General features: G+C 39.0%; 2 protein-coding genes across 2 annotated transcripts; one reads left to right on the plus strand and one right to left on the minus strand.

Annotated features, from left to right (window-relative positions):
• The first annotated feature begins 264 nt into the window (after positions 1-264).
• zgc:152951 (uncharacterized protein LOC569013 homolog) lies at positions 265-9851 on the plus strand. Its single transcript, XM_040028347.1, has 11 exons — positions 265-430; positions 1723-1970; positions 2104-2221; positions 4731-4883; positions 5005-5193; positions 5904-5977; positions 6288-6485; positions 6583-6720; positions 6803-6892; positions 7107-7250; positions 7381-9851. The coding sequence occupies exons 2-11, from the start codon at positions 1731-1733 to the stop codon at positions 7507-7509; spliced, it is 1473 nt and encodes a 490-aa protein (XP_039884281.1). The 5' UTR covers positions 265-430; positions 1723-1730; the 3' UTR covers positions 7510-9851.
• Positions 9390-24969, minus strand: LOC120731325. Its single transcript, XM_040028303.1, has 12 exons — positions 24715-24969; positions 22560-22705; positions 21944-22025; positions 21597-21732; positions 18757-18959; positions 18287-18423; positions 17621-17762; positions 17075-17359; positions 15599-16936; positions 12481-13259; positions 11234-12309; positions 9390-11108 (listed from the first exon to the last, which is right to left on the minus strand). Exons 1-12 carry the CDS (start codon positions 24838-24840, stop codon positions 11104-11106), a joined length of 4455 nt encoding a protein of 1484 aa, XP_039884237.1. The 5' UTR covers positions 24841-24969; the 3' UTR covers positions 9390-11103.
• Positions 24970-25736: the final 767 nt, after the last annotated feature.

Below are 25736 nucleotides of genomic sequence, written 5' to 3' on the forward strand. Positions count from 1 at the left end.
TTACTTACAGAAAGCAAAACAAACAAAAGACATTTTTTCCATTACTTTTTGCTCTCACTAATAAGTAGGAGCTAGAGAGTGCAGTGTCTTCTGCTGTATCATTCAGGGGAAACTGGTGCTGTGTACTGACACATTTTATGGTAATTATTACGTTAAAAAATGGCAGTTTTCTCCATTTTTTTTTTTGAGTTATTAGAGGCTCATTAGAATAAATACCAAAATATCAATCGTTGAAATTTGAAGTGTACGGTGAGCTCCTGAAGGCATCATAAACCAAGCTAGCAGCTAGCCTGCGCAGTAACGATGCTCGGACGGGAGAGCTGGTCAGCCTGTTTAGCTGGCGTCACGCTATCATATTAACATGCTTTAAGGGGTAAGAGGATCCGTTCTCCAGTTTAATATCCTACTGTGAAGCTAGTGAACCCGAAAGGTAATGTACTGTTATCATTTGCTAATTTACCTCAGCTAGTTATCCATTCGTTTAGCTTAGCTGGTATGCTGTTAGTGCAGTGCCGCTTATTTACATGTCACTTAAACATTTAGGCATTCTTGTTAGTTTTTTCAGTTAAACTGCTGGTCCACTTACAGTAATGTTTTAGGGTATGTAATATTATTTTCCCTTCTGTCGGGATTCACATTCAACCACACGTTGGTATTTACTGTTTACCTTTGGTCTTATTGAATTGAACTATCTTACATCTTACAGTTTGATACTTTTCTTGAAATCAGTGTATGATCGTGGTAACGCGATTAGATCTGGAGGTTTCTGTCGAGAGCAAATCAGGGGATTTGACATGTGTACGTTCAATGACACAGAAACGTACCTTAGACATTGACCTATTCCTGCTGGTTTTTATCTAGCATCTGGGTCGCATAGACAAATATTGATAGACTTCAAAGCTAAAGCTGTCAGAAGGAATGAGGAACTGTGTCATTGCAAAAAAAAAAAAAAATTTCGCAGGACATGCACATCACACTGGCCAGCTTTCAACACAAGGAAATATTAAGAAATGAGCAGGAGGAAGAAACTGCCAGTGTCTAGTGGTGGTAGTATCATGCTCTGGGGCTGGGAATAATGAACGAGGTTGCCTTCAAATTCTTCAACTTCACCTCAAATCAACAGCTAGATAGTTAAAACTTGAATATAACTGGATGTCCCAACACCACCATGGTCCCAAACAAACATTCAAACTAGTTTTGAAATGGATTAAGCATTAAACATTAAGCTTCTGGACTGACTTTCCTAAAGCCTTGACCTCAAACATATTGAAAATGTGTGGACTACTTCTGCCAAGAATAGTGGTCTAATATCTAGGCACAGTTATGCCATAAGCATAATGGATATCAAAAGTGTCTTGTTGAGGTGCAACTTGCTAAGGGAAACTTAAATGAATATTAGCGGTGGTGTATCTATATATTTCAACCTGTATATATACTTTTCAATATATATACTTTTCTGTGTTATTAGAGACAATCCATACATTTTCTTCTGGTTATCTGGGGCCGGGTCACAGGGGCAGGACATATAAACAGTATACACTGGATATATGTACACAAAGCCTAAAACTAGATAATTGTATTTCAAGGAGTTTATTACATTTTGTACAAATTGAGGAGGCCAAAAGTGTGCTTCATGTTGGGTATGTTTTCTGCTTGGGGATTATCTATTTTTGCATGCATTCTTCAAATTGTATAAATCTTTCTCTCTTGATTTTCCATTAGTATTTCCGATGGGAGACTATGAGAGCAGTGCTCCTGGGCGAATAACTGTGTATTCAATCCAGGGTTGCCCACACTGCACGCAGGCCAAGGCCACCCTTGCTGGCTTGGGAGTGCCTGTATGTGACATAGACCTCGGTAGTCATTCAGAGCTGAGAGCAAAGGTGAAGGAGCTGACAGGACGCAGCACAGTCCCTCAGATCTTCTTTAACAATATTCATGTTGGGGGTAACGACGACCTGCAGAAACTGGTGAGGAAAAGGAAAACATTTCTGACGATACCAGTGGTTTACTGGTCCCTAATGACCAGTAAACTAAGAGGTCAAGCAATGTCCGAAAATGGGGGAGAAAAACTAATTTGAATTGATACTGTAATTTCTGTAGTCACCTGAAGAGCTTCAGAGGCTGGTAAGTCTGGTGAAGGAAGAGCCCCTTCCAGCAGATGCACCACCTCTGCCACAACAGAGTCAGTCAGAGCATACAGCTTCGGAGAACGAAGGAGGTAAGGAATTAATTCTTAAGAGTTTTTGCCTGCTTAAGATCATTACTTTCCTTTCCTTCCCTTTACAGTCAAAAATGCTCTTAAGGCACATTTTAATGCGGTTCTTAAATATATTTGTAAAATACCTTCTGATATTTTAGTATATTAACTGCCTATCTTTCAAGAAATAGACAAGCATGGTCTGAAGTCAAATCAAAATCAAATTCAAATTCAAATTTTATTTGTCACGTACACAGTCATACACAGTACGATATGTAGTGAAATGCTTGGACAACTGCTCGTGACCTAAAGAAAACAAAAAAAAGGAAAAGGCTATGAATAAGATAGGAAATAAATATGAAAAATTAAAAAGGGTAAATTTAACTAGGAAGGAATAAGATATAAATTAAGGTTAAAAATGAAATAACTGTACAACACAAATTAGAATGAAGGGTAAATTTAACTGGGAAGAATAAGATAAAATATATAAATTAAAGTTGAAAATAAAATAACTGTACAACAAAATACACAATATAGAACTATATAAGAATGTATGAAGAAATCTAAATATAAATAAATATATACACAATAACAGCAGCTGTACAAGTATTAACCGGAAATGAAGAATATAGTGACCAGTGTTGTGCAAGAACAAAGTCCAGAAAGTCCAGTGTGTGTAAGAACTGTATGTGTGGGTCAGTACTGTGTGGTGGTGTGATTGAGAGACCGTATCGCCTGCGGGAAGAAGCTCCTCCTCAGTCTCTCTGTGTTGGTCTTCAGGGAGCGGAATCGCTTTCCTGACCTCAACAGAGAGAACAGTCTGTTGTTGGGATGGCTGAGGTCCTTCACGATCTTCCTGGCCTTGGTCCAGCACCGCCTGCTGTAGATTGAGTGCAGGTCAGGGAGCTCGGAGCGGATGGTGCGCTCAGCTGACCGCACAACCCTCTGTAGAGCTCGTCTGTCCTGCATGGTGCTGTTCCCGAACCAGGTTAAGATGTTTCCCGCCAGGATGCTCTCTATGGTGCACGAGTAAAAGTTCCTGAGCACCTTGGAGGGCAGTTGGAAGTCTCTCAAGCGTCTGAGGTGGTAGAGACGCTGACGGGCCTTTTTCACCACGGTGTTGATGTGACAGGACCATGACAGGTCCTGCGTGATGTGAACTCCGAGGTATTTGAAGCTGTCCACTCTCTCCACTGGGCACTCGTTGATGACGGGGGTCTGGTAGTTCCTCTCCTGCTTAGTGCTGAAGTCCACTATCAGCTCCTTTGTCTTACTGACGTTTAGAAGGAGGTTGTTCCTCTGGCACCAGTTCTCCAGATTCCTAATCTCCTTCAGGTAGGCCGTCTCGTTGTTATCAGAGATCAGGCCCACCACGACGGTGTCGTCAGCAAACTTGATGATGGTGGTGGAGCGTGTCAGCGTGTCCGGTTATGCATAGTCATTGTTGGCTGAAGGTGAGCCAAGAGCAAAGAGTGGTTATGAAATAGCATTGGCTGATGTAGTGAAAAAGCCATTTTTAGGCAACATCAGATGTGTGTGTGTGTATGAGTGTGTCTTACATCCATGCTCCTCTACTCCTCCAAATGCCAACACGGACAGTTGATACAGGAAACCTGAAACTCTGGATAAGCCTAGTAGTGCTGGGCTGCCCCACAGCACCTCATATGTACAGTGTAAACAGTGTTTGTAGAAAAATATTGAAATTTAATGTTAGCTTTTGTGAAGTTTAATTAAAATCAACAGTATGTGGTACTACACATACATCTCTGGCACCTAACGATAATGCACTGAAGAGCAGAACAAGTCATCAGATCGTAGTCGGTGTAATATAGGTGAGCTGCTTCTGATAGAGCAGTTTTATTTAGTGTTTGCACAGATGTATAGACTATTGGAGTACTTACAGTTTTGCCTTTTTAACAATGACACCCTTTATATATACAGTCACAACCATATTATACAATACGTTCCTTATACCAGATTCTAACCATCCAAATGTTGCAGAAAAATGCCTAAAAGACTTGTGTTGCTGCCATGAGATTCACTGATTCCATATTTGCATTAATGAGCAGTTGAACTGGTGTACCTAATTAAGTGGCAGGTAAGTGTACAATATAATGGGGAGGGGGGAGAAAGAATGAAATTGCCATTTGTGCGTGTAAATATTTCTTTGGAAACATGATTTGTCTCTGTGATCCCTGTCAGACTTTATATAATAGACAGGACTGAAGTCTGATGCTTAAAAAAAATCTTAGTAATGCTTGTGCCATATATACACAGTTACACATTTACTTAATTCCTCTTCAGTAGTGTATATTCCAAAAATGTCATTTACAAACCAAAGCAATGCTGCTGTGTTGAAATGAAAGAAGCCAGAAGTTTACCCAGCTCAGGCAATACCTTTTCTCACCAGCGAGACATTTTTTCACAGATGCAGAACTACATCGTTTATCAAATTCTTTCATACATGTGTGAACATGATTATATTTCTGTGTGTTTATACATGTGTGACCTGGAAATTCCACGCGTGTAGAATTTACGTGTGAGAGAGATGAGTTGGCAGACCTAGTGGAAGACCTCAAACATGCCAGCATGATTGGCAGTCATAGGAGGGGGCTGACTTTATACAAAAAGAGCTTCTCAGGAAGTCAGCTGGTTGACTGGCTGCAAAAAGAGAAGGGCATGGGTAAGTAAGGCTGTCAGTGATATAGGTAAAATCTCATGCAATTTTCCAAGCGCCCTTATCTTTACAACACATAGTCAAATTCAGTTCTGTCAGCACTTGATTGTGGCTATGTGTACACTAGCCAGGGCTGCAGCCTGTAATACTGGACAGGCATTGTTGAAGAAGAAGTACATGATCAGAGTTCATGGCTGTGAGCAGCAGGATGGCAATTTTGGCGAAGGAAAAGACACCATGGATGCACTGTACAGGCTACTGGAGGATGATTCAGCTCTCAACGCAGGACAGACTGCAACCTGCAGTCCCATGCAGGGTACGTCAGGACCAGATAAGGCTTGGAGTGTGCACGTATCGCATTTCAGGTTCACTCTGAGCAGTGTCTTTCAGCACTCTACTAACCCATGTCCTTTCTTTGCTGCTAACTTAGCATATGATCCTTCTGGGTTTGCTTGGGTTTGTGGCTTTAAGAGCTGAAATATGGTGTATCCAATAAAAACATCATTCGCTCATTAGCTTGCAACGCCTGCGTGACTGAGTGCATTCTCTGTCTTGAAAATCTATGCAGTATTTAAAAAAAATACTTAAACTCACTGTCTTCATCAGTGAATTAATATAACTTAGCAAATTTAGACTAAATAAATAAACTATATTTGATCATAAATAATGCTTTATGATGATATTATGCATAAAGTGTATCAGGCTGCAAAGAACCTAGCTGGATTTCAATGTCAGCTGCTGGCTGTTTCACAACAGTTTCCTGCTTTGCTGTGGGCTTGGGTCAAATTAATACTTGGTTTTAATTTCCTGTCAGATATTCCTTTACTTCTGCAATGGTGGTGGTGAGTCATATTGGCTGGCTCTGTGTTGGTGTGTTTATACCTGAAAGCTGCACACTTGTAGAACCTGTAGAGTCAGTTTTTTTTTTCTTCTTTGTTTTGTTTTTTCCCAGCTCTTGTTTAATATTTTGACTCTGAACTATGTTGATTTTTATTTCATGTTTTTCTCTCTTTGTCTTCCTGCCAGCCACTGAGCTCTCTTTGCTTTTACGGGAGATGATTCTGAAATTGTTCTCGGAGCATCTCTCTGCCGATGGCAAGGTAATGTTGTCCCTGATACTCACTGAGTGCATGTTGCTATTTTGTAAAAGCAACAGTGCATTTGGATCTGTGCCACACAGTGTGTACTGTTGCACTGGGCAAGCTGTGTGTTCATATGAAGTTTCACTTTGGCAAACAGAAAAAACTTGTCTGCAAACATTTCTACTGTATTTTTCACTGCAGGTCTTTTTGTGACCTACATTCAAGGTTGTTCGTCAAGATATTTTGACAGGATAATGCTTCTCTGATACTTTATCCCTGTACAAACAGTTAAATTAAATGCATGTACTTTGTGTCCATGCTCCCACAGTCTGTGGACTATAAAGGCATGTCAGCAAATCCTGCTTTTGAGCGTTACTGTGAGCTAGCTATTCAGCTGCAGAGGGTGGAGTTGCTGTCACTTAGCCGGGAGGAGAAGCTGGCCTTCTTCATCAATATCTACAATGCCTTAGTCATCCATGGGTACCTACGCCTGGGGGCTCCCACCAACATGTGGCAAAGATACAGAGTAGGACTACACAGCTACAATGTCTCCCCCAGAATTCCTTTGTAATATCAATAGGACTTGTGTGCTGAAATTAGGAATGTTTTGAACTGTTTTGTAGTTCTTCAATTATGTGAGCTACCTGATTGGAGGAGAGGTATTCACGCTGCAGGACATTGAGAATGGCATTCTTAGAGGGAACAGAAAAGGTGTCGCACAGCTTCGAAGACCCTTCTCCAAAACGGACCCACGACTTCAAGTATTCACATTTTGATAGCTGAATTTATGTGGTGACAGTTTTCTTTAGTTAACTAAAGGTCATGTCTCTTGTTGTCCACTAGGTGGCACTTCCAGATGCTGAGCCACTGATTCACTTTGCCTTGAACTGTGGTGCAAAGGGCTGTCCACCTATTAAAACATACACACCACAAGTAAGTGATTTCGCTTTAGCTTTTTTGATTCTGAGAAGGCTTAGCTAAAATAAATACACTTGGAAACTCCCTCTTCTGTCACAGTTTTTACAGTTGTGAAATTGTCCCATAGATTTCATATCAGGTTTCCCAAGTCTTGCCTCTTATAATGTCTCCCATAATCGCGGCAGCCTGAATGGTCAGAAATTAATTCTTATGTGCTCGCCCCTCTCAGGACATCGACAGCCAGCTCCGCACAGCAGCCGAGGCCTTCCTGGAGAATGATGACGCCTGTGTGGTAGATTCTGTAAAAAAAGAAGTGCACCTAAGTCAGATATTTAAGTGGTACAAAGCTGATTTTGGAGGCACGGATGAGAAGGTATTTTTAAGTTTAATAGCTGTATGTGTGCACATGTATGGATCCTGAATTTTTCTTGTAGGAAAAATAGATGAATTGTTTTTTTTAATCTTTTTTTTTTTTTTTTGTTGCATCCCCTTCTATCTCATAGCTGCTGGGATGGGTGCTGGATCACATGAGTGACTCACCAAAGAAGACCAGCCTGCAGGGCGTTGTTTCTGCTGGAAAGACCAAAGTCAGTTTTCTCCCTTATGACTGGAGCTCCAACAGCACCCACTGAGCTCACACACAAATGCATTCACACCTACCTGTATGTACGTCTACATGTTTTACGTCCATTGTCTTCTGATTGAATCCGTACAAAATGGAATAACACTTATTCTTAACCATGCGTATGTTTTATACAGAACATAATGTATGTCCCTGTGACATGAGGAGCACATTCTGCTCTCATTGTAAGCTCCTACACCCCATCTTTTGATGCTGTGTAAATACTAGAGAATTTGGTAAGATCATCTCAGTATTTTCTACACATGAATGGTGTACTCCAGCAGCTTGATAGCATCAAATGCACACTAAACATATTTTATTATCTCTAACCATAGTTGTGGCTCTCCTTTCCATGTCAGCCACTCAGGAGTCATAGATGATCCCATTCCTCTCTGTCCAGTTCAACACTGGCTGAGCTATTCATGTGGTGCGTATAATTATAGCAGATGGAAACGATAACTTGGCTTATCAAACATACTGCTTTTATAAGCCATAAGAAAACCTTTTGAACTTTAAAGAAAAACCCTCATTTATGTGCAGCAGACTGCACCTTCTTCTCTCTGGTCCTTCATTTAAGCATTTTGCAACCTACATATTTAAATGGTTTGGTTTTCCATTCTGTGGGGAAAGGAAGGATTAGCTGCCACTCCTTTTATCTTTTAAATGAAATCGAATATAGGTGTGGATATTATATAGTCACAACTCAGCTTGTGGCTGTAGAATCTGAAATGCAAGGTGAAGATTTTGTAAATAATGATCCTTTTTGAGTTTGTTTGCGGTTAACAACCTCTGAGCTTTTTTTAAAGGGGACAAATGAAATCTGGTTGTGCTGCTCTTATTGTCCTAGTTGGTCAGCATAGGATGCACTCAATGAGTAGTTGATTTACGTCAGCAAAGGGAGCAGCTTCTGTGTGCACTGTGTAGAACACACAGACATATCCAGTGTTCGCTGCTTAGACTTTATTTAAATGTATGGATCAGTTTGTCTTCCTATCAACCATAGGTAAACTTATTCTTCCTCTATGCATGTTAGCCTATGTGGCTTTTCAACCCTCTTTTTAATCCAGGTATTCCACTGTAAATTGCAGAAGTGCTATTACTGTGTTTTGGGTTTTTTAGCACAGTTATTTGTTTTAAAAAGAAAATTATGAAACATTTATCAAAACCAAACCCGTTCGGGATGCACTCTGACACTTTGCATGTTTTTTGCCTACTTATGCTACTGAGACATATTTGTACTTTTTCACAAGGTCGCTGTTCTGTTTGTCTGTATGTGAATAATGCGCTGTTGATCCAGCTTTTTATTTCAGCATGTCTACAGAAACTGGACAAAAAAGTCTTTAGAAGTGTACATTACCAAAATGTACACTTGGTCATTAATTCAATAGGATATTAGTGTATTTAGTTTCACCTTGAACAAGTTTACAGAAACTATTCTTATTTAGGAGTTGAGTTTTTCTTTAAACTTAGCCTTTCATGGTTTTTTTTTTTTTTTTTTTTATTAATTTTTAGTATGGTGCTTCATTGTACATTGCATAACAGTGCAATAACGTTCCATTAATTTCTATAATGTGTCACATCGTCTTAAGATTTTCTTATCTCAGGTCAAAGCAAAATCTGACACCAGGTTGTTTGATGTCATCAGTGCATCGTATGCTGCATGTTGTTTTCTAGTCTTAGCATTTCTGTATAGTTTGTATTTGTTTGCAAAATCATTTTCAGCATTTGATTCCTGCACGCTGCTGTGTTTTTGTTAAGGCTACAAGCAGCACCAAAGCAAATGGTTAAATTAGCATGTCTAACAGCTGGAACACATTTGCTGCATGAGTTAGAGGAATACCCTTCAGTCTTGAATAGTAACTATAACAGGACTGCCTCTGCTGGCTAGTGTTTTTTTTCTTTCTTCTTCCCCCAGCCTGTGTGCTTGGCTATAAGAACTGCTTGGACCTAAAGTGTCAGATATCAAAGTACACAAAGTAAAAAAACCACATGTGATAAAAGTCAGTCATACACTGATTACTGCGTATAGACTTGAGAGCACCAGTCTATTTAACAGACTGTAGGTTTTCTTTGAATGCAGCCTTCAGCAACAAAGTGCACCTTTGGCTTTACTATATTAGTGTTAAGAGTGGGAGACACTTTGTGGACTAAATTAAACAACACAAGATTTTTGTTTTTTTTTTTCCCCCCAAAAGATAATAAAAACATACCTCATGTATCAGGAAGATGTGATGCAAAAAACTTTTTTAAACAATTCTAATATCACTGTTCCTCTTTCCTAGGATTGACAACAACAAAAAAAATTTACATCCCTAAATAAATAAATAAATATGCAATGTTGACCTATATGCATATACTGAGTTTGTGTTTTCCTTTACTATACTACCCCACAGCACGCAACCTAAGCTTTAAAGCAGATCACACTGGAGGGCAGAGGTTTAGTTTGTTTATTCAAACAAATTTCATCACTTTTTTTCTTTAAGAAAAATAGATGGGGAATCAATACCTTTACAAATCCAATCTATTGACATTTGTACATATAAATAAGCAGGTTTAAGTGCATCGTCTTATATAAACATTACATCAAAAAGGTATTAAACAGATCAACCACCTGAAAGGTTCATATATGATAAATGTGAAATACTCTACATAAAGAAATGCACAATCATTGTTTAAACCAACTTAAAAGAATAAAAACTTTAAAGCAAGCTGGTACTGTATTAGTTACATGGTGTTTATCATCCTACAGTGTGAACACTGATTCAGTCTTGGCACTAACAGAATTGTGAGTAATGCATACGCTGTACAGAAAGTTTGACAAAATGAAGGCAGATTTACATTGTTTCAAATGTTTTGGCCACGGCCCTAATACATAATTGTTGTATCGCAACTAGAGAAATTTAATAAAGGCAACCCCAGTCCTGCCCAACTGCTACCCACATGATTTTCTTAGTTTAAAATATGCATTTGTGACAGGGGTTTGAAGGACTTATTTAGAAAATAGATTTTACAGTGTACAAAAGTTACGATGATGCAGCCATCTGATATCCACCTTTACAGTCATGTCTAGTAAGTTCTCAAGTGCTCTACGATACAAACTAAGTGGTCCATGCCTCATTTGGAAGACCACAGAACATACATGTTGTTTGCACACTGCAATTCACACTTCCAATGATGAACTGTGTGTAGAATTCATTCTCTTATCCAGTCTCCAAAGACTCGTGAACACCACAGCAGAGGGAATGGGTCCATTATTCAGATTCCCGTTACCTGACAATTAGTGTATTTCCCAAATTTACATGGACTTGACAAAGTCAGCAGGTCAAATTAGTTTAAAGAAAAAAAGAAAAAGAAAAAAAGATTTAAAAAAAAAAAAAAAAAAAAAAAAAAGGGTGAATAAATATTGTGTGTAGTTTCAACCCAAATTTGTTTTTTGTTTTTTTAAGGTACTAGGTATTTTCTGGTTTACATCTCCTTTGCCTTAAGCACTATGACTGATCATTAAGAAAGGATTTTAGTGTTTAGTTGTCATGAAGGCCCCTCCTGAGCCAAGTAACAGAAATAGCCATTCCAATTGCAGCAACTCTTCACACTCCTGCAAATATTAACCTAAAAAACAGCAAGGGGAAAAAACAGTTACTGGTTGTTCAAGGTAATAATAATAAAAAACAAAACAAAACAAAAAAAAAAAAAAAAAAAAACAAGGGTCAGAAAATGGAGTTAAGCAAACTTACTTTCATCATCTGAATCAAAGCCAAAGAGGGAAGAGCACGTGTTGAGGGCTTTGTGTTTCTGCAACTCCTCCAGACTGCTGTAAGAGGAAAGGCATTTATCACAGCGATGTCTGATCTTATGCTCGGGGGCCACATCCTCCACCTGCTGCTCCTTTTCTGGATCAGGGTCCTTCTTTTTCTTATGACTCCAATAAATAATTTTCTTGGGAGCATCATCAGTGGACCTCCTTTTGCGCATTGAAAGCACAGATTCATCCAGGTAGGTGGACGGAGGTGGCCGGATGAAAGGGGCCTTAACAAAAGTTGCGTAGGAGGGATCTTCGGGCTTGAAGGTTTTGTGCTCAGGAATGTGTGGCTCTGCTATATTCTGTTGGACTCCCTCGGCCAAAGTAGAAATATCTTCAAGATCTCTGACGTTTAAAGGGTCTACCTCGACAGTAGTTGGTCTTTTTCGACATCTTTTGGTGGGAGTCGCTGAAGCAGCGTTAGTGTGAGAAGTGGGCATGAACCCCTCTGAAACATTTCTTTTCACATCTTCATATCCATTGATGGTAGGTTTGGTATCATCTGTGTGCTGATCTGCAACAGTTTTCTCTGAATAGTTATCAGATTTAAGAAGATTATTGTTTTGCGCATTTATTCCACCAGTCTCACCATCGGTTTTGTTTATTAGTGTGAGATCCTCAACACGAGAGGCCTCACCATCAGGAATGGGACTCTCCTGCTGCCCCTTTTTACTCTGTAGCCATATCTCCTCGACCTTCACTCTCTGTTTCCATGGAGCTTCAGCGCTTTCCTTTATCAGTTTGCTGGGTCCCAATTCTAGCTCGTCTTTCTGCGGGACTGGGACATAGTGCCTCCATTCATGGTCATATAGACCCAGATAACTTGAGAAAAGTTTCTCACAGCCACTGAAAGGACACTGAGGTCGGAAGGGCTGGTGGGTATTTACGTGATCCTTTAATTCCTGCTGTGTCACAAAGCGCTGCTTACACTCTAGATGGTAGCAGAAGTGTGGAAGAGGACTACTGTGGCTCTTCATGTGGTCCTTATAATGCTGAAGAAACTGAATCTGCCTGTTGAGAGAGAGAAAAAAAAACCGTGCGCAACATGCTGAATCAACTTCCCAAATTCAAACCCTTTAACTGTACATGTATGGAGTATTTTAGTGTTTTACAATCAGTTAAGAGACCGCCTTTTTTATTTATTTATTTTTTAATATCTGCAGTTATTTAAAGTTCTCTTACCTGAGGCAGAGGGTGCACTTGTGTTTGGCCCAAACAAAAGTCTTCTCTAGCACCTTGTCTTCAGTAATATGGCATTTGATAGCATGCTTTGTTAGTGTGTTGGTCATCCTCAAGAATACTCTATCACAGGAGTCAGACGGGCACAAGTGGTATGTGATGTCTGCACCACAAGCATTTTCTCCCGCAGGCGTCTCCTGCCCCTCTTCTTCAATCACAGATGGATTACTTACAATTACCAGGCCTTCTTTAATGATTACCTGCTCATCCTTAAAGTCAATCTGTTTGAATATATTTGTGTTAGGTTTTTTGCATTTTTTGTGAAGCACAGATGTCTTCTTGATGAGGGTACGGAGGTTCCTGATGATTCGTTCTTCCCTCTTGAGATGTGACACTTTAGCTTTGCTTCCGGGTCTCTGTCCAAAAGTTTCGTCCTCAGAAATAGAAGTCTGTTTTTTATCCCAAGGCTTACACTTATTTCCTGCATTGTCTATTACTCCATTAGCAGCTTGAGCATTTTCAATGGATGGCTCCTTATTAGAAGATTTTTGTTTGCACATTGTATCAATGTGCTCAAGAATGTGCTTTTTGGCAAAAGGAAGCTGTTTGAAGCGTTTTCCGCAGAGAATGCATCTTAGTTTCCTACTTTTGAGGTGCGAGAGAGCATGTCTCATAACATTCAAGCCTTTGTAGTCTTTGCCACAGAATGTGCAGTAGTGGGACAAATGAGAATATTGTTGAGTACGGAGAGCCCTGTCCTTCCATGTTCTCTTAACTTTTACCTGAAAAAGAGAAAAGTCAAATCAGAGCTGGAAGCAGCAGAGCATCAATTCACATCATGTCACTGCATGCAAAACTGTACTTCTCCTGAAGTGTATATGTGCAATCAAATGCAACCTAATATGAAGAAAAGAGAACATACTTCAAATATCTCCCCGTAATAATTGACTTTCATAACAACATTTCTTAAATTACAGTACTGTGCAAAAGTCTGTGGTCCCCGGCAGTGATGGGATTAACGGTGTTACAAGCAACGGCGTTTCTAATGGTCATTAGAAAAGCCTACCAGATCGTCTACCAGAAAGTGATTGCCGCCCGCGGGAGCGCACGCAGCTGCTTAAGATTACAAAGCAACAAGGTGATATGTACCAGTTTTTAAATTGTGTTGATAGGCCACGTAAAACCAGAGTCATGATAAAGAATATATATGCATGTTTTTTCCTGAATAGTTTCGTCACGTTAACGTCTAAGGACAGCGCTAGCAAGCACTCTCTGCTTAAGACCCCAAAAAAAAAAAAAAAAAAAAAAAAAAAAAACAGCCCGTTCGTGTTGGTGGAAAAATGCACCATGTCGACCAATCAAAAATGATATGGCAAAATGACATTTGGTTTAGGAAGATAGAAGTTTTAGGAGTGTGTCGGGATGAAATATTATTTTACATTCATACATTCATAATCTAGGTTACTAGTCATAATCCTTATTATTACTGTTGCATCACTTATGATTTATCATTATTATCATTTCATTGACACATTTATTATTTATTAATATAATGTAGTTATACTAACACCTGAAATACCGACTTTGATGTTATATTAAAGTCGGTATTTCAGGTGTTGTAAGTATGAATGTAAAATAATATTTCATCCCGACAAGTGACGGCGAGAGAGACAGAGGGAGAGACAGACAGACAGCAGAAAAAGAGAGAGAGCGAGTTTTGAGATGTGAGATTTCTGACGTTTAGCATGTTTGGAGTGTGTAGTTAATGTGTTGTCTTGTGTAGTTAGTGTGTAGTGTTGCGGATAGTTTTGTGTTGTGTGTCAGAACAACGAGGTGACTGCTATCTCCAGGTAGAAAACAGGAGTGATACACCTGCTGCTGTCAGACCTGCAGGTATCAGGCTGTATGTTCTCCTTTATAGTGGACAGAAATTTTTTTGGAGTGGCACAAATAATTTGTGTGGCATCGTATTGAATGCAGAACAGCTGATTGTTATGTAAATAGTTTGAAATGGTTATTAAAAAAAAAAAAAAAAAAGAGGGTAAAAGGTAAAAAGCTGCAAATAACTTGTTTGCAAAACTTGTGCATAGGCTTTTAAAACTGACAATTTATATTTGCATTTAAAGTTATGAAATATGATTCAATAAACATGTTTGTGGTTGTTACAATAAAAAATATAACTTTTTCTACTCAGATTTTATGTTTTTTGTCTGATTTTAGATCAATTGTGTTAATACAGTATGTCAAAATGAAAACATAACTGCAAATTCAGACACGTGAGGTTGTGCTGCAAAGAATGATACAAAACAAGGCAAATAAATAGTTTTTAAAGGTGAAATGTAGAGGGAAAATCAAAAGTGGTTAAAATGGCCAATTATACCCTGGACCCCAGAGGATTAAACTTTTTTTTTTTTTTCTAAAGTAACACAATAGCTACTTTTCAAGTAATTAATTACTTTTAGAATCTTGTAACTCAGTTACTTTTTTGAAGAAGTAACTAGTAACTATAATTAATTACTTTTTAAAGTAACTTGCCCAACACTGGTCTCCAGTGATACTGGGTTAACTGTCAAAACTGATCCTATTATAAATGCAGAAAAGTCTGGTCATAGTTTGAGTCATCATACAATACCATGTGGAAAGTATCTGATTGGCAGTGGCTTAATTTTCAGCATGACAATGACCCCAAACACACTGTCAGTGCAGAAAAGTGTACCTGACTAGAAAAAACACTCAGTGGAACACTATCAATCATGGATTGCCTTCTCCAGAACCTGGACCTCAACATTATTGAATGAAGTGTAGATCATCTTGACAAAGAATAGAACAAAAGGCAACCACCATCCGAAGAGGAGCTTTGAATGTCCTGGGAGAACTATTCCTGAAGACTACTTAAAGAAACCACAAGAAAACTTGCCCAAGAATAGAGGTGTTCATACCAAATATTGACTTTAATTGACTTGCTAGAATTGTACAAACTTTGTTTCTGCCTGTATTTCCATGGGTGTGCATGTTTAAATAAATCACTGCATCCCTTTCCTCTTTCGCATCCCGGCAAAAAACAAAATAAGGGAGGCTTGAGACACTTGCACAGTAATGTAAATATGGAGAAATAACTAACCTCAATGTTTGTTGTTTCTGTTTCAACTGACGGATGGGGTTCCTCTTCATTGCTGCCATTAAGGTCCTCAGATGCTGTAGATTCTGGCGGTTGAGGATTTTCACTGTCAGGTGATTTGGATTTAAAGGAGTAACTGTGAAAGAGTTCTACTGGACAATCCAATAACTCCAATAGTGGACCATCAAGGTCCACAGGATCAGCTTCAGCAATACCGATAGCAGCTTGATTCTCAATGGGTGGACCTTCACAAAGTTTGGATCCCACCTGTGTTTGAGATTCCTCTTGGGATGGTTCACTTAAAGTGTTATGACAATCAAGGCCATTATGTTCTCCATTTTCTTTCTTAGGGCCCATCATCTTCTCGAGTTGATACGCTCTCTGTTCGCTTTTGATTTCAAAGGCCAAATCAGGATGTTCTCCATTCTCCTTAAAGTCTGTCATCTGCTCAAATTCATTGTCTTTCAGGTCTTTCATCTGCCTATCATTCTTAATTTCACAAACCAAATCATTATGTTCTCCATTTTCTCTGTTCAAGTGCCCAAGTTGGTTCTCTTTCTGGTCACTCATTTCAAGCTCACAGTTCACTTGAGTCATATCCTGCTCTTTGTCTTCTGCGTCCATTTTTTTCTCAAATCCATACTCCTCCTTGTTAAGGTATATTTCATTATCGGGATATGAGAGTTCCAGTTTTGATAATGGCTTCCTTCCCCGTTTTCTCCCTCTAACTTTGACCTTTTTCTCTGTCACTGCCTGTACCAGCTCCAGTCTTGGAAGACCTTGCAACCATCTTTTCTTTTGACCTTTTCTTTTCAAAATTTTGCTCTTAACACATCTAGACAAGTATTCCCTATTGCGGTTCAGAGGGAGACTTACAGAAGAATTTTCCTTGTTAGTGTGATTGCGCCTTAGTGAGTACACAGAGTTATTACCTAAAGAGGTTGATTTGACATTGTATTTGATCTCTGGATCATCACCTATTTCAAACTCATCATCAGACCGAGGCCGTTTTCTCCGTCGTAGCCTTTTTCTCCATTTCCTCCTCTTCAGAGAATCATTATCCGACAGTGCAACACGTTTTCCGGCCTCTCCATCTACAGTTTGCTCTTCTGGAAGGTTCACAAATCCAGCTTCAGTGCAGTTGCAAGAGATGGAGTCTTGAGTGCATGACTCATTTACACAGTTACTTTTTAGTAGTTCTTCACTATATGCCTTCTCCTCTTCCATCTCGTCGAGAACAGCAGCCGTCACAACCTTATCATTCATTAACTCTAAACAATGTGTCCTAAGGGTCAAGAAGTTCCAAAATTCAGGATCAAAACATAGGCGCTCCTTTAGCATCTGGGAAAAGAGGGAAAAAAAAAAAAAAAACAACAACAATCATGCAAAACACAGTTGTAAACAAATCACACAGTTATAATATCGAAATATAGCCCATATCAGATAAAGTTTAACATATATCGCATCACCCCCTCTAACCTGAAGAATATGAAAGCGAACACAGGTCCGGACAGGGTTGTTGTGGGGATGCGGCTCCTGATCAGGATGCATGTAAAGCAGGGAGACAGTTCGGTATGCCTCCAAGCTTCGTTCCTGGCAAAACACAAGAAGGGCACACGCTCGACAGACCTCCAGGTCATGGGGCAGCAGGAAGGCAATTGTCTTGCAAACGAGTGACCGGGTTACAGTGTCAGCCTGCATGTCACACAGCTGCAGGGCCCTGGCACAAAGCTCCACGCAAACTTGAATTCCATCACCACCCAGCTATTCAAAAGGAAATAAACACAGATGAATAAATCTGATAAAAACAGATATAAGAATCAAATCAAAAGGAAAAAATTATTCAATTGCCAACTGCATTTGTCTCCAGTACTTACGTTTTTAACTGTTTAATCAAAGCATTTAACTAATATTTAACAGTATTAAAAACATAACTTTAAACTGTTTCTGTACACTATAGACAGTGTACAGAAACTGTTACCATTTAACAGGGCGACAAAAGATGATGCTGCAATGACATCTCACCTCTGTAGTGACCAATTTTATGAAGGGGAAGATGGCTCTGACATTGGTAGCAGAGGAGGCCAGCTGCAAGCACTCAGCTAAGAAGCCTTGTCTGGAGGGATGGGCCCTAAGATACAGTCTGCTCCAGATAAACACCAGGTCCCTGCATAAAGGCATATACATCTAGTTCAGGTATGATTTTAATCAGGCAACAACTATGATATTAAGTCAACAAACAGAGAGATGCTAAAGCATTTAAAATAATTAAATAAAGTCATGCACCGTAATGGGGTTATCACTTCAACAACTCCCATTACTGCCAGAGCTTTTTAGTGCCAGATACAAGGAGACTGGTCAAAAATAAGGAAAGAATAAACAAAGCTAAATTCAGAAAGGGGGCTGGAAAAAAAGACCTGCACAAGAGACCTTAAGCATATAGTCAAGACAACAGCACAAGCTTTACTTTCAGTACAAGTTTGATTGTCCTTGAGTGTAACAGAAACCTGAGACATGGTCCCATAGAACATATGTTAAAAGACCCAAAGATGGCAGTTTACGGATGGTACCCATCCAATCTGACAGATCAAGGAAGGATCTGCAAAAAGGAATGGGATAAACTACTGAAATCTGGCCTGATAAGCCAGGGTCTGAATATTTTCTGAATCCTTTATATGAGGTCATACTTACCAGATGTAATACATGTCTCCATTGTGTAGCTGCTGTGTAAGAAAAGCTTTACACAGTGATAACAATAGCTCATCTTTTTCAACACTCTCTGTATTGCAGATTATCTCCACTGCATCACGACCATCTATCTCTGCCATCTAAGGAAGAAGTTAAGAAAATACACATATACATTTATTTATTATAAAACACGTATTATAGTTAATGTATGGCATTCACAAAGCTTTTCATTTGCAAAATGGTCACCTATTATATGTGATACAGTTACATCATTTACTAATATACTATAGCCTTAACTATTTTCCTGTTTTGGGTTGATTTGAACATAGACTTTTTAAATACATAGTAGATGAACAAATAAATAAGACTAAAGAATGCATTTTTTCCCCCCTTTCTTATTCATCCATGTCCATTTTTAGAAACGCCTATCACTAATTCTTTCAAGTTTACATGTTCTGCTCTTCAATTCTCACCTCCTTGTAAAGGTTTTCATGCAGCGAGGCTTTGTAGAGGCAGGTCAAGTAGGCCTGATGGAAGTACAGATGCTTTCCAGCCTCACGATTTTCCAGGCAGCTTTTAGCAAGAGCCATTGCCTCCTGCATTCGTTCACAGGCCTGCAGATATCGCACTCGCAGCTCCAAGAACACTGGCAATTCTGAGCTCAAGTAGTCCTCAACTGCATAGAAGGGTAATTGCATGTGTTAATGTAATGTTAATTATGTTAATGTTAATGTAAATCTCATGGGATGGGTATTAATATGAACTACCTGCTGAAAATAAAGTCATTGCATATATTTATTAGGGGTGCAACGATATTCGTATCGATATTGAACCGTTCGATACAGTGCTTTCGGTTCGGTACGCATATGTATCGAACAATACAAATTGTAATTTATTTTAGCAGACTTTCCTTCGGACGATGCTGTCTGTGTTTGACGCCTCAGGAATCTGCGTTCGACTACTCCGCCTTGGCTGCACTGTCGAGCGCAGATCCACTGGAGCGCTCACACAGACAGCATAGTCCGAAGGAAGAGCGCGGGCAAGACTAGCAGACAAAGTTAAGCTCTCTTTGCAACATGGACCTCCCCCACCCTCATTCAGATCTGGCGTTTGGAATTATTTTGGTTTTCATGTGACGTATGACCCTGAAGGTAAGCGAGTCATGGACTAAAGTAAAACAGTATGTTGGATGTGCCACGCAATGCTCAATTACATGGGTGGGAACTAGTGTGTTAGCGCAGTTAGCTCGTTAACGTGTTGGCCGTCTAGCCCCATGCACGGGGCGATCGGCGGTAGCTCGTTAACGGAGATTTGCCGTGTTGTGGCGTTAAGGTCATTTCAACAAGATTAACCTGAAAGCACTAGTGGGAACACAACGAATATGACTGCACATTTACGCCGACATCATCCTAGTGCAAAGACAAAAATAACAAGCATGCTACTAACTTTAGCAGAGTCATTTAGACAGCTGTTAGCACATGATTCTCCTTATGCTGCTGAGAATATAGCCCAGAAGAAGCGGATAGTATAGCTTTTATTTTGGAAAGAGCCATTTCTCTGTAATAAACTCTCTTTTCCAAAGATGAGTGATTCCTCAATCAGATACAGGGCTTGCAATATCGCTAGCCCGACGTCCTGGAGCTAGCGATTTTTTTCAGTCGGGCTACCAAAATCTATCTCTTCCCTGCCCGTCGGGCTATTGTAGGAAGGAAAAATATATGTCAATGCTTTTGCATTCTTTCAGAAATGTAGCTGGGTAATTATGTCATTGGCATCGGTGAGCCACTGTCAATATGTGACATATTGAAATCGCGTTTGAATTTGCGCTTGTTTTTTGCTTTCACTTTGCAATCGTGTGAACTGTGTATAGAGAGCGACAGCACTGATCTGTGAGTGATGATAATTTGTGCACCAATTCCTCTGACATCGTCTTATTAATCGTTAGCTTACTATGCAAACATGACAAGTGAAATCTCCCGCAGCAAGCTTAAACATGTGAGAGGTTGATCGCGCAGAGAATCGCTGAGCTTATGTGAGTGCGTGTGTAAAACCAGCAGCATATATATTTTAGTTCTGCTGAGCCAAATAAGACAGGTCAGGGTGAAGAAGTGACAGCCAAAGAAAAGCTTACCACAAAACGGAGAAGTTATGACAAATCAGACTATAAGGCAAAAAGAAAGTGCAGCTTTATGGTTTCATGGACAAAAGAATTTCTGTGGCTGCAATATGATGAAGCTAAATAACCAGGGCTGCACATAAGTGGTCCGCAGGTCGCATTCGCTGTCAAAATAAAAAACACGCACAAGGGTTAGGGTTAAATTTAAAAACTGTACCTTTGAGTTAAAATATATTTATAATTTTAAAAAATGACAAATTAAAAAGGCATGAACATTTTTTTTGTATCGAAAAAATATCGAACCGTGACACCAAAGTATCGAACCGAACCGAACCGTGAATTTTGTGTATCGTTGCACCCCTAATATTTATATATAGGTGATGACAGTGCAATGCATTATTAAAACGTGATGATAGATATAATGGTGTGTTGAGGAGGAAATGTGGTTGCTCGGGGCGGGGGGTTGATCATGAAGATTCAGAAGATGACTGAAACATTTGGTAGTTTAGTAACAACATTTGTTTAATAATGAAACTAGGCATTTCCACACAAACAATGTGAAGACACTCAATGGATTGGGACTAACTGGGATTTAATCGGGAGCCTAGATTGGGCCCATCAGTTAAAAACAAAACAAAGAAAAAACCTTCAGTTTCCTAGGAAGTATAATCATTGGACTCTGCAGCAATGGAAAAAGGTTAAAGTGGTCTGGTGACACCAGATTTACCCTATCCCAGAGTTATGGGTGTATCAGGGTAAGAAGGTGTGGAAATGGAGTTTCTTCAAGAGGCCAGGTCAAGTTTCAGTGACATTACATGCTATTTTCTTATCGTATTCCAAGATGACAATACCAAGATTCATCCCGCTTAATTTCTTAAAAAGTGATTGCATGAAAAATGACTCCATGCACGAAAAATGATTTTTATACATGGAGTGGTCATCACAGAGCCAGAGAACAACCCTGATGTAATCTTTGGAAGATTTTATGCAGTGGTCCTTTACCATCAATACAAGATCTGGGCAAAAAACTTAATGCAACTCTGTAAATGTGGTGACATTGCCCAAGCTTTTTTGAAACTATATCACAACTTGTGTGTGCCTCATCAAATCTAAAGGCAATGCAATGAAATATCTGCGTGTATGACTTCTTATTTTGGACAGGCATTGTATTATTTCCTATATGTCATATATGCCTACCGTCATTTGGTGGCAAATCATCCTCCTTCAGGATTCCCTGTAACACAGGATTTTCCCATGGGCCTCCTACTTTAATAATCTGCTTTACATGCTGAAGGTAGATGTTCCTGTGCCTCATGAGGCGAATGTGGCAAATCTGCAGAGAAGACGTTCATTCAAAATCTTAATGTTATAGAAGGAAGCTGAGTTAGTCACTATTTTCAATCATAAAACATTGGTGCAAGAAGAAACTGGCAGCAGTTTTGAGACAAGTATTGTTACCTTTAGTTTAAAACTCAGCACCTGTAAAAACACCTGGCTTTTACAAAATTGTACTGTGAATTGACAGTAGGTCAGTTTTTAATCACCTGAAAAGAGTCAAGGATGTCTTTTAAAGGCTCTTCCACAAATTCTTCCTTGCTGAAAAACAGCATGAGTTCAAAGAAGCTCCTGCAAGACAATGACAGAGACATTAGAAAAATATCTCACACCAAGGTGACAACCACCAGAACATGAATGCCTTACAAGTGCTAGTTTTAAAGGAGAGGTGATCAACTCAAAATTGTGCTGCTCATTACCAAATGATTCAAGTTAAAAAAAAAAAAAGTGTGTCTTTTTCTATTTCAAAGACAGGCAGCAAATACAATTCTGCTATTCCTTTTGGACACTGAGCTCCAGCTCTTCCCAACAGATAAAAAAGGGTTCCATGAATTTATGGTTCACCTCTATTTAAGCTACAGCCTTTAAATTTTATCTGAAAGCATCAACAAACACTGATTTACAGAAAATGTTCTGTACCATTTTCAACACTGATTTTTCACAGTAACTGTCTCTCAGTTTTGTTTTAGAAATAACATTTTATGTCGTGTCTCTGCTAGGCAATTAAGAATTTTCGAACCAAATACGTGGGTTCAGCTATTCAAATAAATTTATTTACAATCAATACAGCACATTAAAACAGCTTCCAGTGAACATTGCACTTACAAGGCCAAACTGCTGAGAACATACTGGATGTGCTGACAGTCATCTGGAAAGGCAGTGGTGGCTTTGGTAAAATTGTAGAGTGCGGTCCGCAGCACCTTCAGTTGCGGGAGAGGAACTTGCCATTGCCCTGTGTACTCCTCAACAAGCTGTCCAGGAATGAAACAGAAATGTGAAAGACTTAAATGAATCCTATGCATGACAGCTAAAAGCTGTATGTTTTTCATCCCACATCTAACACAGTTTACAACAGAAAGGTTTACGCTGCCAAAAGTTAAAAACAAGTAATATATAGAAAATAGTGATTTAGGTATGAAATGGTGGAACTCGTTATCCGTCCACACTGCACATCAGAGTACTAATGTTTTAACAATACACTACGATCAAAACCAAGAAGAATTCTAACTGAAATTGTTTGGATAATAAAGACAGCTGGTGGATGTGCTGTGTGAATATGAACACAAATTGGATCTTAGAACCAAAGTATAAGAACGTAAATAAGACACACTGTAACACAATCAAATAGAAATGTTCATTAGAATGCACATTTCTATTTGACATGTCCATTAGACATTTATTGTATGGATGTCTAACACATTTGTTAGACCATCACCCAATCTAAGGTTTGTGCCACAGCTCTCATAACTTAACAGTATTCATAATTATCAAAAAAAAAATGTTTCTGTAATGGTTAATCCACAAGTATGGCCAAACTCTTTAATTGAAATGATATTTTGTAATGATAAAATATAACTACTGTTATCCTTGAATTTTCAAATTTAGCTTGTTGGTCCAGTGAACCACTAGTGCACCTGAATCAAACAAGCTCTCCTCCACACAGTGCTCATTTATAAAGCACAAGCCCAAACAGGTGGATTTTCCTGGTTCAGTGCAGCTAGCCAACAACAAAGAACCACTAAGTGGGAAATGGAGAGTGAAAACGAACAGTATATCCATGTTTTGTTTTTAAAATAAAAGTCATTGCTACAGACATAGGCAACAGTGACCCTCATACACTGCTTTATAGTTTGTACAAGGTTATTAATTCTGTCTCTAGTTAGCTAACATATAGGCACAAGTGGTTCTACAGATGATCTAAAAACTGAAACTTTAAACACTTATTTCCTAAATCCGCTTTCAAAATAGTGTTAAATCTATGACCGTGTGTAGAGTGGGATTCCATGGTGTAAATTAGCCTTAATACGTTTAGTGTTTCATGTCCACTTTAAAACACAGTTTTAGATTACTCATTTCGCAGACACTATAAACTTGTATTCCTTATTTATTTTCTTTGTTTTAACTATGTGTATTAATTTCAGTTATACATCATACACCTTTGAGTATAGGTACCATGTGGTAGTTACAGTGTGCCATTTTATTGAGGGATGTTTCTTTTATCCTAAATGTGAAGCATTTTCGCAACTGCGTGTTTGTAAGTATAAGTGCTATAATAGTAAAGTTAATCAACTTTATTAAATTGTAAACTTTAAGTACAGCTACTGGTGGAACTTATGGATTAATTTACGCAATTAAAGCTCCATGCTCTAGGATAGTTAAAAGCCAATTCATCCGACTACCTATCCAAACGTTTGCCTCCCAGATAAACGCATTCCAAGTGTGTATATGTAAAACAGAGTACTTGTTATTCTGGATAGTGAAACAATTCAGTTGCGATTTGGCAGTCAGCTATGATATTTCTTCACATCGAGGGCACCTTGCATTGTGAAAGGAAACCACGCTCCTGCTTTTCCCTAAAAATAACTTACCATTTGTCAGTACGTACGTCTTTTTGCATTTTTATCAACTGATGTCAACTCTAGGCAGCAAGGGTAGAAACTGCTCCATTTCCCTCGTTCTTCAAACCTTGTTAAGCCCACAACGTTAATTAGCTTAGCTTTACTATCTAGCTATAAAGCTAACGTCAAACAAAAAACAAACAAACACTAATACAAAAATAAGACACCCAAAAGTCCAGTTCGTACCTGTAAACTCTGACTAACTAATTCTGCTGTCTCTGATGTGCTATGCCTCCGCCTTAAACACATAACTGCATTAAAAGAGCTGCTCAGGGGCTAGCATTAGCTCTCAAAGCTAGCATCGTTAGCGATAAACAAACGCCGACTCCGTAAATCACAGGATATAAATTCACCCGACATACCTCACAAAACTCAGAGCAATACTCTTTGCTCTTCAGTGACGATTCGCCGCTGCAGTGTTTAGCACACAACGTGTCCAGAGCTAATTCAAGCCCGTCTGTTTCCAAATCACTTTCGTTGTCCGCCATACTGTCTGCTGTATCCAGCGCATACTCAAAGTTGCCAGGTTGGTAAGAAAGCGTCCTCCGATTCCTCACGACAGGATACTAACTACTTGGCAACCGCGCAATTATCCTTGTACGTTCCTTGTACGGCTGTTGCCAATAGGAAATCCGGTATGAAAGATGGTACCCACTATGACTTAAAATAGTATTAAATAGCTATTCACTTGTAATAGGGGACTTTGCATAAATCAGTATTTCTTAAATAATATATATTACATGTCAGACTCAACCAAATAAAAAGAGTAAAACGTGGCTTAAATAATAACAATTACCCACATTTATGACAATAATCTTTTTTTTTTTTTAGAATTCCTAATCTAATCCTTAGCATGCTGCATCATCAGACAATACATTTTTACAGCTTATTAAGTGAATCTTTAATCACAGAGAGGAATTAGGTTAGAAATTCATAATTAAAAGAGAAGTGAGAAATGTCATTAATTAAAATAATACCTGTTATTTCAATAGGAAGAATGCAGAATGGGACTTAGTCCAACTGCACAGGTGTTATTCACATATAGGTAGATATTACTTCTCCTTCTTGCGGCTGTTCCCTTTAGGGGTCACCACAGGGCATCATCTGCCTTCACTTCACCCTTTTCCATACCAACTTTCTCTGTCCAGTATATCCAGTATCCCTCTTCTGCACATGTCCAAATCATTGCAGCCTTGCCTCTCAAACGTTTCCTCCAAATCACTTCACCTGAGCTGTCCCTCTGATATACTCATTTCAAATTCTGTCCATCACAATCAACCCCATTGAAAATCTTAACATATTTAGCTGTGCCACCTCCAGCTTGCCCTCCTGTCTTTTTGTCAGTGTAACAGTCTTCAAACTATACCTCACATGGTACAGCTGC

This window comes from Simochromis diagramma, unplaced genomic scaffold (assembly GCF_900408965.1).
Source record: "Simochromis diagramma unplaced genomic scaffold, fSimDia1.1 OVJJ01000343.1, whole genome shotgun sequence".
NCBI lineage: Eukaryota > Metazoa > Chordata > Actinopteri > Cichliformes > Cichlidae > Simochromis > Simochromis diagramma.